Genomic DNA, 18,709 nt, shown 5'->3' on the forward strand with positions numbered 1-18,709 from the left:
TATAAGTTTTATGTGAATATGAAAGTGTTTCATTTCCGAAACAATCACCATTTCACCACAGACACCAAGTGCATCTTGACACTAAATTAGATTTCATTTAGTGAGATATGAACAGGCTATACGATACAGTAGAACCAACTGTTATCGATGAAGACTTACTGAAACAGTGCATTGAGGAGCAAGGAACAGCCAGCGAGGCTGGTAGAATTGCCAAGAAAGAGGGTCTGGATTTTAGTGAGGTGGAAAGTTTACGACTCGATTTCAAGAGTTAGTGGTTTTTCTTTTGATGAACTAGGGAAATAATTGTTGAATGATCTGTTGAGAATTTTAAATGAACAAGAAGACTAGTTTCCCAAATTTGGCTTATTTTAGTATACTGAAATGGTACAGATTTTAAAAGATAACATTTTCAGATATTTTAAAGATAGACAACTTATGGTTCTTTACCAATCTGGTGAAACTGAACTTGGATAACAATATAATTGAGAAGATTCAGAACCTGGACTCACTTATTCATCTGGAATGGTTAGGTGAGCCCATTTATCGTAAATGGGACTGTTCAAATATTGGTTATTCATCGTTTAGATTGGAAAATAATTTCCTAACGATAGTACAAGGTTTGAGTAAATAATTGGTATGAAGGGTTTTCAACAATAAATAATTCTAGTTGTATTTCCAGATTTATCGTTCAACAATATTGAAAAGATCGAGGGCTTGGAAAAACTTACCAAGCTGAAGGATTTGACGCTTTACAACAATCAGATCACTGTCCTTGAAAACATGGACAAACTTGTGAACTTGCATGTTTTTAGCATCGGAAACAATAACCTTTCTCAAATTGATAACGTGAGTTACAACTTAAATCATTGTTAAGTTTGCAAACTGCCAGCCGAGAGTGCGGTCAATTTGTCTTTGTCGGACGACAGTTGGTGAATTCAGCGGTAAACAAACTCGCGCGCATTTATTTGGAAGGGTCTACTCGTTACTATGGAAACGGGTTTTTTCCATTATGGAAAGTAGCGTTTAAGCATTTAAAAACTAGCGATAGCTGCGCGCGTCCGTTGACAAATCTGCAAGCATGGCCTGGGAAGCATCCTAGACGTACACAATATGTTAGTATAGACTATACATATTACAATTTACATAGTGTGTTAGTATAGTGAGTCTTACATCAGTTTCATGCGAAATGTAAATTAAATCTTCCTTAGGTAGTCTATCTGAGAAGATTCCGTGAACTGTCCTGTCTGAATGTCGCTGGAAATCCGTTTGCGGAAGGTGACTACAAGTCATATGTTGTGGCCCATCTACCCTCAATTACTTATCTCGACTTCAGACTTGTTTCCGGTCATATGGTAAGTTCTTTTCAGATTATAATTTAGTTTGCTTTCAGCTTTGTCAATAATTGAACTCAGAATATAAAAATAACTTGACTGTCTTACTCCTTGCCATCGACTGAATATTAAATACATATATGAACAGTTATTGTCTAATTTTGACCGCACTTTGTAAATTATTAATTGTTCACAGCGAGAAGAAGCTATAACTCAGTACCAGGATGCTATAGATGTTATCGAGCACAACGAGAGAGACGATCAGAAGAAGCAAGAGAAAGAAATCTCTCGAATCGCTGAGGAAAAGGAACTCAGGGTAAGGTCATTGACTGTTTTGGTTGATTCTATTTTTCATCGGCAAAATTGAACAATTTTTAGACTTTATGAATAGAGACATTTGTGGGATTTTCAAATTTAGCGTCGTTTCTTTAAGATCGAGGTATGGGTAAAAATTCATATATGATTCTAGCCTATTTAAAATCTGCCTTCAAACTTTGGATTTTGATAGTACTAAGCATAGAATAAGGAGACAAATTGTGTCATATTACTCTTTCATCTAGCTATTCGGAATATTCTCCAAAGAAATAAGTCTTTTTAAACTCGCAAACGAAAAAAACCTCTTTTTTATTTCAATTCTTTTCACGGCTTTTTAATTCCCAGGAAGCATTTGTTGACGGTCTCATGGGTGGTCAGCTCTTTGACGACCTCTTCCTCGAGGATGTTGACGGTCCAAAACTAAACCAGCTCCCACAAATGATAGAAGCATACGAGCTCTACAAGTCCAAATTCTGTAAGATTTGTGAGGAGCTGGTGACCTTTGGCCTGAAGGAAGCTCAGAATAGAGCACGTGAGAGGAGTCTGTTCCAGTCTGCTGTTAACAAGGCCAAAGAGGCCGATAAGGTGCAGGGTGTGGCTGGCATTAACGAGTTTCTAGCTTACAAAAAGAAGGTTAGAGTTACATTTCAGAAGTGTGTCTCTCAAATGTTATAATTTTTAGCAGAATTGGAACAGAAATTCCCTAAAATCCTGAACGTCTGCGAAGTTGTGAGTTTATCACGGGGAATATTCATAAGTGTACATCATTTCAATTTCTTTCCCACTGCCCAGGTGTTGACTGAACTAGGTCAAGTGAGTGATGCTAGAGTTATTGATGCCAAAATCTCAGAGCTACAGGAGGAACTGAACACTGTGTGGGATACACTGATGGGATACGAATTACAGCTCGCAGAACAGCTAGAGGTGAGTCTTACGTGACGTCACATTTCACAATCTAACGTGACGTCACAATCCCTCTCACGTTACGTCACACGAAGTCACGATTATTATGCGACTCTAATCTAGTTTTATATGCTTCATTACTATTTCGATGGTACCTTCATACTAGGCAATGACTGTTGAGTTTACGTTGCCGTGGTTATTTTCATCTTATCAATTTTAATTAATTGTAGTCATGGTTATGTTCTTTAGTTTCCGTTTTATTTCTTAATTGCACAGGTATAAGTAAATTATTTGGAGCTGTAATCATAACTATTAGTTATCACTGACGATCTGTATCTTGAGTTCTCAACTTACCAACTTAGAATGGTATTTAGAATATGCAATGTCTCCTTATCATCCCTATAATGCACTTCCTTGTTGCAAAACTTGTTACTGCTTTACCGAGAAGTTAAAAACGTGTAGTCTCTGTGTACTGGCTGTGTCCATGTGTTTTAGCTACAATGTAATGTACACCTCACATTCCACATTGCACAGTGCAGTGCAGTGAGTGCACAGTGCAGTGTCAATAAACATTCCTACAATACACACTAGTAGCTATATACATGATATCTTATAACAGCTCATTTGGGGCCGCTCACATCACAACCAGTGTATACTGCACAACTTGTGTAAAGAGTAGGAAGATCATGAGTCATTCCATATCTTTTAACGTATTGCTCTTCTTTTTGCTCTGTTGCTCTTGTTTTCCCCACAATTTTGCTTGACATTGTTTGTAAAGTTGAGCTGTTATTGTAGAACTTGTAAAATATTGAAATTTGTTAATTTGTACAAAAATTGTTCTTCAAGACGAGGTGTTTATCCTTCTTGTTACCAATCCCATAGCTCCATACTCCATAGGTCATGGCATGAGATTAAACGTGACGAACCACAAACCGCAGTATATGCAGTATAATATATTGTGATATCTTAAAGGTGAAATGTGCAATGTAACCAGAATCAGAGACTGCAGCAAGAGTATCAGGGTGACTAAGAATGGTCTCATAGTCGAGTCTGGTTTTATCCTGTGTTTTTCAGGTCTCGTTGTATTTTCCTGTACCATATTCAGCTCAATGTTGTGGAAAGTGTCAGGTTTACAGCGTGGTTTCTGCAATGTAACAGAGATACAGCGGATACCTGTAACGTGCTATGATACAGGATATCTCTCCAGTGTGTCCGGGTACTTCGTGTACAGCCCTACCAACTCCGAGTGGAAACACCATCTTAAAAACCAGAAAACTAACTTAAACTCATATCTGCAGATTGCACTCTCGGAGTCTGACTCCCAGGTTCCGAATTGGACCCACGCTAATATATCTCAGTGGAGGTCTAGGTACTACGTTAATATGTCTCTTAACTGGAGTTCTCCTGACTCTTATCACAGGTTCCCTTACGATGAAATGCTGGCGAATTGTGATCAGTACAGTACAATACAGTACAGCAAATCCCAACTAGTGCCTTGGTTTCCATGGTTACAAAACTATGTGTACCCTGTAAACACGACTATTGGAATGGGATACAAATCATGTGATCTGTTTGAACCTACTAATAAGATATTCTACAGTAACACATCTCTAAATAACGACTACCTGTTCATCCTACCCTTCATAGCTCTGTTCGTGTTAGGCACCCTATCAGTAGGACCAGTCACAAGAAGAGGGGACGAGCCTTTTAAAACCCTCTTTTTACCCCTCTGGATGCTCATCAAGATGATGTACTTTGTTCCTCATGCGGTACTGTACGGTTTTGCCTTCAAAATACTTGGATGTAATCTGAACATATGGGAAGCGTTTCATGACGGTTCTATTTTATTCACGTTAGTGTTCTGGTACCGTACCTTTGAAAAGGAACATTTGAAACCCCCTTCACCGCCTTCTCATGCTCCTGCTAATTCTCCTCCCTCTCTCCTGCTTCTCCTACCCTGTCCCTGCCGTCTGCATTACGTGATGGGAATGCAGCAATGATGCCATCACCCCATTGTTCACCCCCAGGGACACCCCCAGAAAGAGAAAGTGAAATAGAAAGAGAAAGAGAAAGAGATAGGCCAGGAGATTTTTCAAGGATGTTTTCTGAACTCTCCACAGCAGAACCTCCTTCATACAATAACGCGTACCAAGAAGGACTTGTAATTCCCAATCTGACTGCCCCGGATTCCACTACAGAAATTATTTCTGCTCCTCCCCCTTCCTACGATGCAGTTATGTCGAGGGGTTCGAGAGCGTAGATATAATCTACCCTTCAGCTGGTACTATTGGAGTTCTCAGGTCCAGGTCTCCGGGTCTCGTGACCCCAGGCAGACCTCTGAGGAAGTATAAAGGAAGTTTTACCAATTACCATCCTCCTTTTACAAACCCTCTTCTAAATCTTGGAAGGTTCTGGCTGTCTGGTGGAACATGCATAGCTGTGTAAGTTTGAAGATATATTTTAGCGGATTGTTGAACGATTGAACGTTGAAGATGATTATTAGAATGAACGCATATCATTGTATAATAATAATAGAATGTAATGGTTAATATTTTAAGGGTGTTGGTGGCTGGTGGGCCGCAATTACACACTTTTAATGGTTTTTACTTTTTTCAGTTGCTGTTTAGATCTGATGCATCTTACTATTACGTTCGAATTTAACATTTTAAGTTTAATAAGTGTTTTTGTTCTGGTTTATCAATCATTTAAAAACTTGTGTGTCATATTCGTTGAGAACTGTTTCTAATTTTATAAGTATAACTACACGTATACGTCTTGCTTATTCAATTGTCTTACAATTTTCTTACAACTATAAAACTTATTTATACCTCTTAAGTTTCCAAACTAAAATATTTTATACTTTTTGTTTTCTTTTCGCTGAATATTTCATACCCAATGTAATACAAAAATATATCATCACATTACTTCATATTGTATTGTAAAACACCGTTTCATCATCAATTCGACAACTAAGAAAAATTGTTCACTCCAAATTGTCCACAATAAAATTTGGCAAAAGTTATACTCTACCAAATCCTCCGTCATTTCATAATATACAATGTCATTCAAATATCACAAACTCTTGGTGTCCCCTACAAACCAAAATATAACAAAATAAATCAATATGATCATTATCATGATCCTTTAACTCATCATATTATGACCGTTTAATTGTTAAGAAAATAATCAAAGATATCAAGAAATAAATCAAGGTTGAAGCTTTTGTTTATCTCTCTTTACTGTTTTTAATATTTACTTTTTACTTTCTTATTACTGTTTTGATTTTTCAGGAGGTAAATAAAGATTTCGAGAGGACAATGAGCGACATGTCCGGAACATTCACGGAAATAGTTCAGAACTACTTCACTCAGGTGAATACCCAGTAACTAAATGAGATTATTACAAATTTACAGAACTTTAAAGATCAATGCAAGTATTGTGCTGGTTAGCAAACTTAAAACACTGAATAAGATCTTATTTGATAAGTAAACCAACTATAATACAGTTAAGAGTTTGAATACTAATAGATAAGCAGAATTTTATCAAGATAAAAAATGTATCCAAGATAAGTGACACCCAGGAGCTTACTGTCCGCTATGTCACCCTCCAAGATAAGTGACACCCAGGAGCTTGTTGTTCGCTATGCCACCCTTCCAAGATAAGTGACACCCAGGAGCTTACTGTTCGCTATGTCACCCTTCCAAGATAAGTGACACCCAGGAGCTTGTTGTTCGCTATGCCACCCTTCCAAGATAAGTGACATCCAGGAGCTTGTTGTCCGCTATGCCACCCTCCAAGATAAGTGACACCCAGGAGCTTACTGCCGCTATGTCACCCTTCCAAGATAAGTGACACCCAGGAGCTTGAACGCGTACAGAAAGCTTTCACCGCAAGGATTACTGGATTACCTGATCTTTATTAATGGGACCATCTTCAACGGCTATCTTTGACTATATAGCTAGTTGGGTTGATAGCCTTTAGCTACAACTCCCTGATCCCTTTCCTTAGCTTAGACCGTCCCGGAGCACGCCTTTTTATACTTAACTAGGTACACTACAGCATTGCAGGAAGCGGTTCATTCTACTTCATGTGTGGAAGATTCTACTTCACCACACCAGCAACGAAATTAACGCGCAGTTTGGAAACCCTGTTGTCATTCCATCTACACGCAGACACAGCTCAGCAGCAAATTAGTCACTGTATGATAATTCATTTGCAGTCATAGGCCCAAACTTTTGGAATGCAATGCCTTACCATATGAATTGCATCGGCAACCAGGTACCAGGTAAATGTAACCGGGAGCAATTAAAATCGCAGCTTACCCAGTTTATGCTATCTCTTCCCGATAAACCGCTTATCAGGGGCTACACTCCTCAGAACTCAAACTCGCTGCTTTGCTGGAGGAATGACAGAAAGATATCCTCTCTGTGGGGTGGTCACACGATGTGACCACCCCACAGAGAGGAGATATCACCTATGTTGATGATCTCAATGTAGGTAGGCTAAGGTATCTGCGAGAGTTATTCTTGTCCATCGTTAATGGACTGACCCGGCGTGCTCTTTTTCTCAGGGTTTTAGTATCATCCGTCAAGAGCGTTCTCAGCTCCACGTGTCTCTCTTAGCGTTTTAGAGTTTGCCATCTCTTAGAGTTTGCCATCTCAGACCAATAAGTTCGTCGACATTGCTGAAAGTTTAATATTTAATATCATTGATTGACAAAGTTAAGGGGTTAATTTGAAACCTGTCTCTGCTGCTTTTAAACTGGTTGGTTAGCTTGTTAGCCATATAACTTGGTGGTTAAACAAATATTTTACAAATTATTTAAGATAGGATGATATGCTGGATAACTACTTCATTTAGAGAGTATTATGAGCGAGTAGTAGTAGATATTAAATACTCACTCAACAAATATTACTGAAAAATATTTAATAGTATTGCAACACAGGGGTGTGGCGGGGGAGGGTAGCGGCCCATGTTAATAAGTTACATGGGGGGGGGGGGGGGGGGGGGGGATTTACTGGGACTCCAACCATGGCAAACTTACTTCTGTCGATGCTTGAGAAGTTGAGTAATTAAATTAAAAGTTGAGACAGTATGTCATAGTATTGCTTTAAATCCAGTAGGTAACCTATATCCAACCTTGGGGCGCCTAGTTAACCTACTACTTTGAGCTTATTCTTGTTATCAGTTACTTATGGCCCTAATTTCCCTCTTTTTTCAAAATAGTAAGAGAATGCTTTGCCTTCCTATATATGGTAAGGCATCTTAAAAGAAGATACTGGGGAAATAAAATGGTGAGGTGGTTGGGTGTCATGATGTGAATTGTAAAGTGGTGGACAATGGAACCAAGAAGAGAACAAGACCAAACTAGTGATTTTGATCTGGTTTTTTCTACTTGTTCGTCTCTATCACACAATATGTGACTCTGTGAGAACTTAAAAATGTATGTTTACCCCCCCCCCCCCCCCCGTCCCCACTGGAAAACAGTGCAGTAATCTGGTGGTAGCTTGAGTGATTTTTTGAATGGTTGTACTATTTTTTTCCCCGATCCATGACTCATGTGCCTTAGGCACAAAAGATTTCGGGACAACGGTTGGCGAGTTTTTTCACTGCTCCTACCGTGACGTCTCAAATTGCAGCTGAGCTGAAAAGACGAGCTCTAGCTATCAAGCATCGTTCTTTTGTTCATTACTTGGCATCAGCTGAATGAGTCATCTGATCGAATTCTTTAAATACCAGGAAAAATTGATTAATTTCTGTGTCGCATTACCTGCCACTCTCTGTTGCTGGCAATAATTTCAAAGAAATATTAATAAATTCTGTCAAAAAATAAATAAATATTGATTGCGTGCCAGTGTTCAAAGGAAGATCAAAGAAATGACAAATAATATCCACTTTCTGACCGACCAGCAATAATTCCTGTCACATCAAGTTGATCAGAAGAATCAACTTTATGTGAATCACTCAGTCGAAGTCATATTGTGGGATATATATTATATTGTATAAGAATTATAGCACAAGTCATTAAAATTATTTACCCATCGAGTTACTGGGTGGGTATTATTTTCCTGCCTCCACAGGCAACCAATAGTGACCAATATTAACCAATATTGACCAATATTAACCAATAGTAACCAATATTAACCAATAGTAACCAATAGTAACCAATAGTAACCAATAGTAACCATTAACCAATACTCAATAGTAACCAATAATAACCGATTGTAACCACTAACCAATATTAACCAATATTAACTACTAAATTATTTGCACATTTTGCTATTCTTTGAAATCCCATTCAAGGGAAATCATAATTTATATCTATGAATCAGGAGAAAGTGGGATTATGGCTCTAGATACTTAGATAAGGAGCTTACTTTCCAAATAGGTTGAACAAACTTCTTTATACAGCTCGATTATCTGCCAAAATACCATAATAGATCTCTATAACATGGATAATGCAGCCAGGCAGGTAACTGAAAGGTTTAGTTTGATAATGCTCCCCTGCTTTGGGCAATTTATTAAATATTTATTTACGGCCAGCGCCCAGCAGTAGAAGTCTCGGCAGCTTGATAAATCGCAAAATTAGCGACTATAATAACCGTCTTGACAGTCGAATAAATCGTAAATTTTAAAGAGCTCGTTTAACAATTCTGACACTGCGGATCGCAGGAAGTCTTGCAAGTTTTATACCCTAGATATATTGCTCATGCCTTACATTGAACCACTGCGTTCCTGAGAGCATATGTTTCAAAATATCTAAACGTTCGTCTAATAGGTTTAAACGATTCGCAAAATGGTTTGTCGGGAGTCCTAAGACTCGCCCAATTATTAAGATCCACACATGGCACAAAGTACCCAATCAAGGAAGGGACAGCTTGACATGTTGCTTATGAGGGAAAATATTTCACAATATTATTAAACAGCCGTTTAATAGGTTTAAAAGGTTCATTAAGTAGTTTGTCGGTTGAAATTTTGTTCAATAGATGTAACTCACAAAATTTGAAGCTGGGGGGAGGTGGTAAAATTGCCAAAACATTGATTACGTAATATGTGAACCCCTTGCAAGGCTGTAAAGGGTGCTATATAGGGTGTATATATAGTATATACCGTATATATACGGTACTGTTAGGGTATCCTTTAAAAATGTGAATAGCTTAAATCCACCGGGACTCGGGAGGCATGAAAAACACAAAAATGCTGCACCAAAATTAACAGTATTCACAGTTTTTAACCTGGAATTTTTAAAAATTGGTTATTTCGAAATAATTTGTAAAGGATCGTACTCGTCTCGATGAGACTAAACTTTAGAGACTAAAATAATAATATTTGATGACACAATAAATTCCTAAAATCTTGAACCCTAACTCCCCACATCCAGAAACACGCCATCTTGCCAGGCAGCCTGGGAGGAAATTTTTTTGGGAGGAAAAAACGGGAGGAAAAGACGAAATTTTGAGAAGTTACTCCTAAATTTCGAAATATTTTTTTGGAATAAAGACAAATTAATTGAGGAAATTTTCGAAGAAAATTTTTCGATTGTATAAAAATCAAAGAGGAACATCCTGTCAGTTTTGGAACACAGTGAAATATTCTGATTGAAGAATGCAGATTGCTGTTGTGAAGTTACCAAATTTATGTGAGTACTTGATTCTTTTCAATCCCAGTTTATTGCTGTCCTAAAAATTTCGTTAATGCCAAATGTCGTCTAAAACACCCTATTTCGCAAAAATTTTCCGGGGGCTGCGCCCCCCTAGCCCCCGCCAAGGGGCGGAGCCCCTGGACCCTGCTGGGGTAGTGAAAGCTTCCATACCAAAAAATTTTTAGCAGAGAGTATCCTAAACTTCCTATCTATCACATCCTAATAAAGCGAATTTAGCAGCAGAGGTCGGTAGCCAGAGCTACAGAGACAAAAAGGCCATCCTGTATTAATATTATGGCACTTACGAAAATGACCCAGTAGGAACTGCTGGTGAGCCACAAGCAGTTCCCCTACCGAGATCCCTGGTGATCCGTTTTTGCTGTACTCTCGGTCATATTTCCAGGGCAGTCACATGACTAAATGTTTGTTGTCTGAAAGGTGTCAAAGCCCCTAGGATTAGAGATAAGACCCAAAAATGGGAATTCGGAGCAAATTCGAAAATATGTATAATCTTGACTAAACGCTATATTTTTCTATCGTTGAGAAGAAGTATTTCGGTCTGACTGGTGTCCATACGTCAAGAAGTAGGGAATTTTATGCTTAAGACGAGGGTTCAACACCCATCAGCGTAGCTAAAACCAGTAAGAAGATATTTGAGCTCAAAACCACCTGAGGGGTAAAATTTTACCGTGTGAAAGATCGAGGCTAGGTCAAACTATCGGCTTTAGCAGGTCTATAATGGTACCATGTAAAAATCAAAGTGCTTGGAGCCTTGCCTGGTGTTGTTCCTACAAGAAAATATCTCCAAAGGGTGGAAGGTGGTTGGGTTCTTTAGGATGGGGCTAGATCGTATTTTTCTGCGAAAACCACATCTTTACTTGCAGCCCATAGGGTTAATTTCGTCCCAAAAGTGATCGACCAAAGTGAATCTCAACCTGGCAACACATGTACATGCCCAGAATATGGCTAGCAAGCATACATGGGCCCTAGGGCACAAAAAGAAGAGACTGCGCCACCACGATTTTAGGCTTAACTGTACAGACGGATTTTTGAGCTTGAAGAAAGAAGCCCTCCTGAACCAATCAAAATGGGCTCATGGGCGCTTGTCATTGACCATACTTGTTTAAAATTGCCCGCTTTACAACGCTGTTTCATTGGTTTGAACCAAAAATAGTTTTATCGACACTAAAAAGACCCTTGAAAAAGTCCCATTTTTTATTCATCACCCGTTATTTAAATTTTGAAGCCTAAAATCGAACAGAACAAGTCTGTGCTGACACTTAATTAGCGATATTATTCATTTTTTGTTGGTATTTTGGCGTCACAATCCACATATTATCAAGAAATGTCCAATACTGGAAAATATTTAGTTTAGGCTTACCTTTCATATAATATTTGTTAGACTCAAAAATATTTATATTTGCACAATCTAGATCCTTATTTCAGTTCTTTAAAAATATTCGGATATTTTTTTGTCCGGTAATAAATGCATTTAAACTGGTATTCCTGCTCCCGTTACGACATTAACTCACACAGTGTCACATAAGGATTAAGGAGCTGTACAAGTCTTGGCAGCTTGATAAATAGCAGAGTTATAATGACTAGAATATCTAAATAAACCGGTTCTGTGGCAGTCGAATAAATCGAACATTTTAAAGATCTCATTAAATAATTCTGACACTGTCAACTCAGGAAGTCTTGCTGCAGGTATTACAATCTATATATTGCTCATACATTACATCAAATCTCCGCTTATCATTATATAAGACTGAGATCAAATAATCCAAAATATTTAAACGACCGCTTGATAAATTTAAACGGTTCTAGAGGTAGTTTGTCGGATTCTTGAAATATTTGCAGGAAGTTGCCATGGTTATGTTATTTAAAATAAGCGCAGCGAAATTACCAAAACCTTTTAAGCCGTAACTACAAAACTGACAGCTTATAAGTTTAACTCACGCTCCTTCGCTTATTTTTAGTCGTAGGGACTAGCCTTATTAAGGTCTTTACTTTTAGTACGGGCCTTATTTTATTCAAGCTAAAATACTCTCTCTAAACATAAGATAAACTGAAGATAATTTCAAATGTATCGTTAATATCAATCAATATAATAATATCAATCAATATAATAATATCAATCAATATAATAATATCAATCAATATAATAATATCAATCAATATAATAATATCAATCAATACAATAATATCAATCAATATAATAATATCAATCAATACAATAATATCAATCAATATAATAACATAAACCCGCCACGCAAAGGGTTTATATAACAGATCATCCCGCGCTAGCGGGATGATCTGATAAACACATACGAGTGCGCGCAGCGCACGAGTTTTGTGTTAATATGTAATCCCGAAGCGCCAGCTGAGGGATTACATTTATTTAGCCCTGAGCGTGAAGTGTTTATGGATTATAATTATCTCCGGCGATTTCGACAAGGGATTTATACTTTTAGACAGAATACATAGTCTTCATCTTCAAGTCAAATCCAACAGAAACAAGAAAGCACTCTAAAATGTAGTTGAGTCGTTGAACAGGAATTTGGTCAAAGTCATTGAAGTCACGAGCAAATCTGGATGACTGAAGCCAAGAATTAAATTTGTTTAGAGCCCAGTTGTTGACTCTAACTGTACTGTCCGGAACACGATTGGAAAGCAGTTCATCAATCTGAATGTCAAACCGATCTGTCATAGTGGAGCAATAGCTTGAACGTTAGCAGGAACAAGAGCTGGAAGGAGAGCAAGCAAAACAATACTATTTTTAGGGCACGGACAAGGGTAGCTGGCTAGTCGCCAACTTCTCACGCCACGCGTTGGAGAAATTCCAAGAATTAGCTGCTTTGGCAACGTTCCCAGGAATTAGCGTGTAAAAGAAGTGGACGGTTACGATGTTTCATATCACGTGGTGCGCTTTCGTGTCACGTGGTATAGACCCGGCGTATGCTATTGGTGGCACGTGGTACGCACGTGACGCGCCCACGTGATCGCGCGTCTAACTGTTCTACTATTATCGAGTTCTAATCAGCAGTATCATTGATTATTGTAAGTCGGAGAATTGAATGATAAACATCAGTTACGACTGAAAAGCGGGCCGGGTTTATACAAATTTCCGGGGCGGGATGATATCACCTTGAGATGTTTATCTAACAGCGGGCCGGGCTGAGTGATAATATGATCCCGCGTCGAAATCCCGGAGATATTTATAATAATATCAATTAATATCACACTTTCGAGCCAAATTTGGCAGGAAAGCAGAATTGATATTGCATGCCCCGATGGGGAGCACTAGCTCTCACCCGGGGGCATGAAATATCAATCAGTTGAGAGAGTCTGATATTCCCATAGGAACAAGGAGCCCACTCTCAACAACTGTTCTACTACTGTGAGGTACTGATTTAAATAAAGATTTAAATCAACAACCAGAAGTAGTCTATGACCGTAAATGCAATGATCAGATAAATTTTCCAGATTTAGGAAAAATATATATTTATACCTTGTTTTAAAAACATTTCCTTGCGTTTGAGATGTGTTAAGCAAAATACAATTTTTTGTTGTAAAACTTTTTCAAGCTGTTGCTTTTTTACTGCACTTCATAGTTCAAAACCTAATTAGGCTTCGGATGATGAAACAAAGTAAAAACTCCCTGGTTTGTACGAGTTTCAAGCGACTTAAGGTTACTGAAAACGAGATCAAAGTTTACAAGCAGACTTGAAAGTTGCACAAAGTTTTGGTACTTGTCAGCGATACAATCAATCAGGCTCATTAATTTCCTTAATCGCTTACTTGAAATTAAAAAGGAAGTGTCAGAACAAACTACAGTCACCCTCACAAAAAGTAGTAAACACAGAAACGATATTTGATCTATTCGAAGGAAGAAAACACACAAAACAAGAATCTTCTGTGAGCCATATTCCATATAGTAATTGTGCAGAAATTATACTAGGATTTTCCAAACCGGCTTCCCCTAGAATGGCTTGCGAAATTCGTGGCTGATATATAAAGAGACTTATAAATTCTGAACAATAAAGAGTGAAAATTCTATCCCTGCACCAGTTTTAACTGAAGTTTAGTTAGTGCAACAAAAACATTCTATAAAATATATTATGTATATAAAGATATCAAGGGACGAATGGCGTAACTTAATCAGCTAATTCAGTTATAAATTGGTCTGGTCGCTGGGGCAAATTTAGGTCCGATGATTGATATGCTGCCATTCTTTAGACCAATTCAATATTGCTAACAGTACGGGAGAACTGCCTGGCAATGACCAGGGTGGTTATAAAGTTATAAAAGGCTGGTGAAGTGCGTTCTAAAATGGTATTACCAGGCCGATTATCGGGCTATTAAGTCAAGAGTTACTTTCATAAACAATACTAAAGAGTACGGATGTCTGCTCTTGATATTAAAACAATCTAGAGTTGTATTGAAGAGATACATTATATTACTGCTGTTCTGATAATTTCTAGTGAAGCATATAATGGCAAGATGAATATAAGCAGACTGTACTCGATAAAATCCAATATTTTAATACTCGATAAAATTCAATAAAAGTCAATGATTACAAGTTCCAGTGATAAATCATTCTGAAATAACAGACAATCAAGACGGACGATAATATTGTTGATATATGTATTAGGGCGTGTAGTACGAGTACAACATGAACAGTTGAAAATTTGGACTTATAAATAGACAATCATGGCGCCACAGCCCAATTCAAATATAACAACCAGGAAATACTATCACCTTATCGCAGATTAGTATTACATGATAAGGACTAGGGTGTAATCAACACTAAAACAGATGTTCTATACATTATACATCTTCAGTTTTAATGACTCAAAATATATCTAATAGAAATAAAGTATACGAATCACCTCACATCAATTGATTTGCAGGATGTAATTACGTATCAAACGCGCTCGCGGCGGAATATTCTAGACTCATAAGTACAAGACCCATAGGCGGAAAACACATTAATATCGCATGCACTAGGTATCAGTACAAAGCAAATTCAGCGCGGCACACAGCATTCACTGTGTCATAAATGTGAAACGCGAGATTCTAATTTCACGTATTGTATCTTTAATAATATCTGAAATACTAACTTATCGAGAGCTATATATAGCTTGGACATTATAAACATAAATAAGTTCGACATGTCTAGTTTGCTTTGGTGAGATTTATAACTAAAGTTTGATCAAATTCTGCTTTCCCGGCCAAATTTGGCTCCAAATAATGGCAAATTATGGCAAGGAAGATGAATACTGACTAAGAACTATAAAGCACACTATACTCGATAAAATTCTAACTTGTCAACGATTGCAAGTTGCATTGATTAAATCATTTTGAAATAACAGACAGTCAAGAATCAAAACGGACGATAACATTTTTGATGTGAATTAGGGCCTGTGGTGTATAATGTGGACTGATAGATTATAGATACTAATTATAGCTCCACAACTCTATTTAAATACAAGAACTAGGAAATACTTTCACCTTATCGCAGATACACATTTATGATAAGGACTCTGATGTATTTAATCAACACTTGAACGGATGTTCTACACATAGTATATTTTCGGTAGTAATGATCAAGTATAAAATTACCTCACACCAATTAATATGCAGGATATAATTTGTGATTAATAAGACGCGGTGATCGTGGCGGAATATTCTAGACGCCAATAAGTACAAGTCCCATGGTCGATAAATATAATAATATTCAATGCACTACGTATCACTTGTGAGTATAAAGCAAATTGGGCGCGGCATACAGCATTCACTGTGTCATAAATGTGATGAGCACGTGAGATCTTAATTGTACGTATTGTATCTTCGATATCTGAAATACTAACTCATTGAGAGCTATATATAGCTTGAATATTATAAACATAAATAAGTTCGACATGTCTAGTTTGCTTTGGTGACATTTATAACTAACGTTTGATCAAATTCTGCTTTCCCGGCCAAATTTGGCTCCAAAGAAAGTGTGATAAAACATTAATCACATGCCTTCTCATGCGATATCAACATTTTCAAAACTCGGCAAGCCTCGTGATTGAAAATGTCGATATAACCCTCGGCAAGCCTCGGGAAATATCGAAACTTTCGCTAACTCGGCAAGCCTCGTGGGCGAAAGTTTTGATATCGCATGAGAAGGCATGTGATAAATGTATAATATAATGCTTTTGGACACGAAGGGAAACACACAACGTAAGGCTTGAAATCTTCGTAAAACTACATCCTGTAAAAACATTTAACTTTAAGATAAGCACTCTATCAAGTAAAATTCATATATAATCATCATAATTTATTAAACCAAACTTAAAAATTGGCAGGCAAAATTTAATCAGTCAAAATTCATAGCATCAATTAATATACTATGTCTATGAGTTCTGTAAATTGTTTATAGAAATGATCCTGATCCTATAGAAAAATATAATACTCTTCGCTATGTGTGGGGAGCTGGAGGTGATTAAAAGGACTCCATCCTGATAAAATGTTAGGGGCCGGGGTCTACCCTGATTTATTTTAATCAAAAAATTAATTTTTTTTTTCAAAAAGAAAAAAACTGGAGCAAAAATGAGTTGTAACCCCAAAAAAGCAATCGCTGGTGGAAATAGCGAGATTTGGGTTGTTAATTTTTATTCATAACCCATAAGAAAAAAAAAGGTTTGGAAAATAATGATATTGGGATTGGTTTTATTGGAAATGTCAGTTTGAGATAACTTTATTCAAAAAACGACCTTTTTTTATTTTTTGGGCTTTTTAACACAACAAAAAACCTGTCTCCGGAGAGGGGGGGGGGGGGTTTCTAAATGATAATTACGCTAGTGTAATTTTGATACAATTAGCTATGTGTAAAACTGATTAAGTGATGGCTGTTTAAAGTTTTTGCGGAGCAGAGTGATTACACTAAATGCTTTTGCACGTTGCCTGCAGATCGGAAAAAATAGAATAGATAAAAAATACGTCTAAAAAGATGGTTTTTATGATTCTAATGTATCGAGCAGATAATCCCCGTAACAGCAGCTACCAGTGCTGAACACCGCCGCCGCCGTTTTCAAACGGCGTACACGGCATGAACCTGTTTATAGTTATACGCCGAATGCGCCGTTTCGTAATTTTAGCAAGAATTTTTTTGAAACTGTCAAAAATTGCTCTCCATTATTTAAGCGAAAAATTTAATCTGCGAAATCACGTGACCTCACGCCGATTACGCCGCCGACGATTTTAACAACGTCGCCGCCGTTTTGGAAAAAAACGGCGGCGTGCAGCACTGGCAGCTACATACTGTGCGAAGGGCAGCCATATGCTGACACGTGACAACAATTAACCAATAAAAGCAGTGGCCAATCAAATCACAGGACCACTCTCACTCAATATTACCCAGCCAAGTAGTAAACAAGCTACTATACAGCACGTGCTACATTGAACTAAATTCAGCCACTAAGAACAAATCTATACGAGATCTGGACTTAATATCTAAACGATCGTTTACATTTTTTTCAATTTGCTACAAACAAGCGGAGATTTAATGTCAAGTATGGGCAATATACCATAGGTTATAATGCTTGCAGGACTTCCTTTTAGATTCATATTTTTAGAATTTTTAAATGACCTCTTTAAAATTTACAATTTATTTGACTTCCCAGACAGTTAATTCTGCGATGTATCAAGCTGCCTAGATCGAGACATCTACAGCTTCTGGTGAAATATAAATATTTAAACACTTCTCCGCAACATCAAAAACTTGTTAAACTCAACTACATTATACTAATAATCTGCATGGCTGCAAAGATTTTATTACATGTATACAGATAAACGAAAACATAATGTTCAAGTGTTATTACTCGGTTAGATAGGCGAGGTATATTGCAAATATTATACATATATTTTTATATATATATAGTTGCATATAAATTGAAACGATCGGTTGAGTCAAACAATTGTTTCAATCATGAAAGCATGATATCATCAGTGACAACTATATACCCTATATAGTTGCATATATATAATATAAGTCAATAAGTACATATATATATACATGATATATACATCGTTGTTAAATACGTCAAAAAATCGGCTTAAAATACGGCGTATTCAATGTTCGAGAGAAATACGTAAGAATATGTGAAGTTTCCAATCAATAATCCCGAAAAAATTGAATTTAGACCCTGTTAAATTTTGTCCGGAATACGTCTAAAATTTTTCCGAAATACGCGAATTTTCGGCGACAAATACGTTTGCATTATATGCATACGTTTGCTTGAAACGCTACGTATTTAACAGCATTACACATATATACACGGCATTATATGAAAGGGAGAGGAGCCTAACAAGTAACGTGCCCATAGGTTTGGGCGTCGAGTCTACTTTAAATTGTAGAGATACATGGTACTGCGGCAGAATTTATTTACGGTCATAAAAAGTTCTGCCATCACAGTTCTGTCGCAGTACTGTCGCAATACTGCCGCTTATACTATATAACATATTATAG

The 18,709-nt window shown here is 37.3% G+C and overlaps 1 protein-coding gene across 1 annotated transcript in view; it reads left to right on the forward strand.

Moving 5' to 3' along the window:
* Nucleotides 1-85: 85 nt before the first annotated feature.
* LOC134816660 (dynein regulatory complex subunit 3-like) overlaps nucleotides 86-18,709 on the forward strand; it is a 31,638-nt gene continuing 13,014 nt past the window's right edge. The window contains exons 1-8 of the mRNA XM_063825602.1: nucleotides 86-267; nucleotides 414-530; nucleotides 680-846; nucleotides 1,209-1,352; nucleotides 1,528-1,647; nucleotides 1,992-2,279; nucleotides 2,439-2,570; nucleotides 5,840-5,920. Coding sequence (XP_063681672.1) covers nucleotides 108-267; nucleotides 414-530; nucleotides 680-846; nucleotides 1,209-1,352; nucleotides 1,528-1,647; nucleotides 1,992-2,279; nucleotides 2,439-2,570; nucleotides 5,840-5,920 — 1,209 coding nt within the window. The 5' untranslated portion in view covers nucleotides 86-107. The remainder of the gene's footprint in view (nucleotides 268-413; nucleotides 531-679; nucleotides 847-1,208; nucleotides 1,353-1,527; nucleotides 1,648-1,991; nucleotides 2,280-2,438; nucleotides 2,571-5,839; nucleotides 5,921-18,709) is intronic.

Source organism: Bolinopsis microptera, chromosome 6 (genome assembly GCF_026151205.1).
Source record: "Bolinopsis microptera isolate Bmic1 chromosome 6, MBARI_Bmic_1.0, whole genome shotgun sequence".
NCBI classification, from domain to species: Eukaryota; Metazoa; Ctenophora; class Tentaculata; order Lobata; family Bolinopsidae; genus Bolinopsis; species Bolinopsis microptera.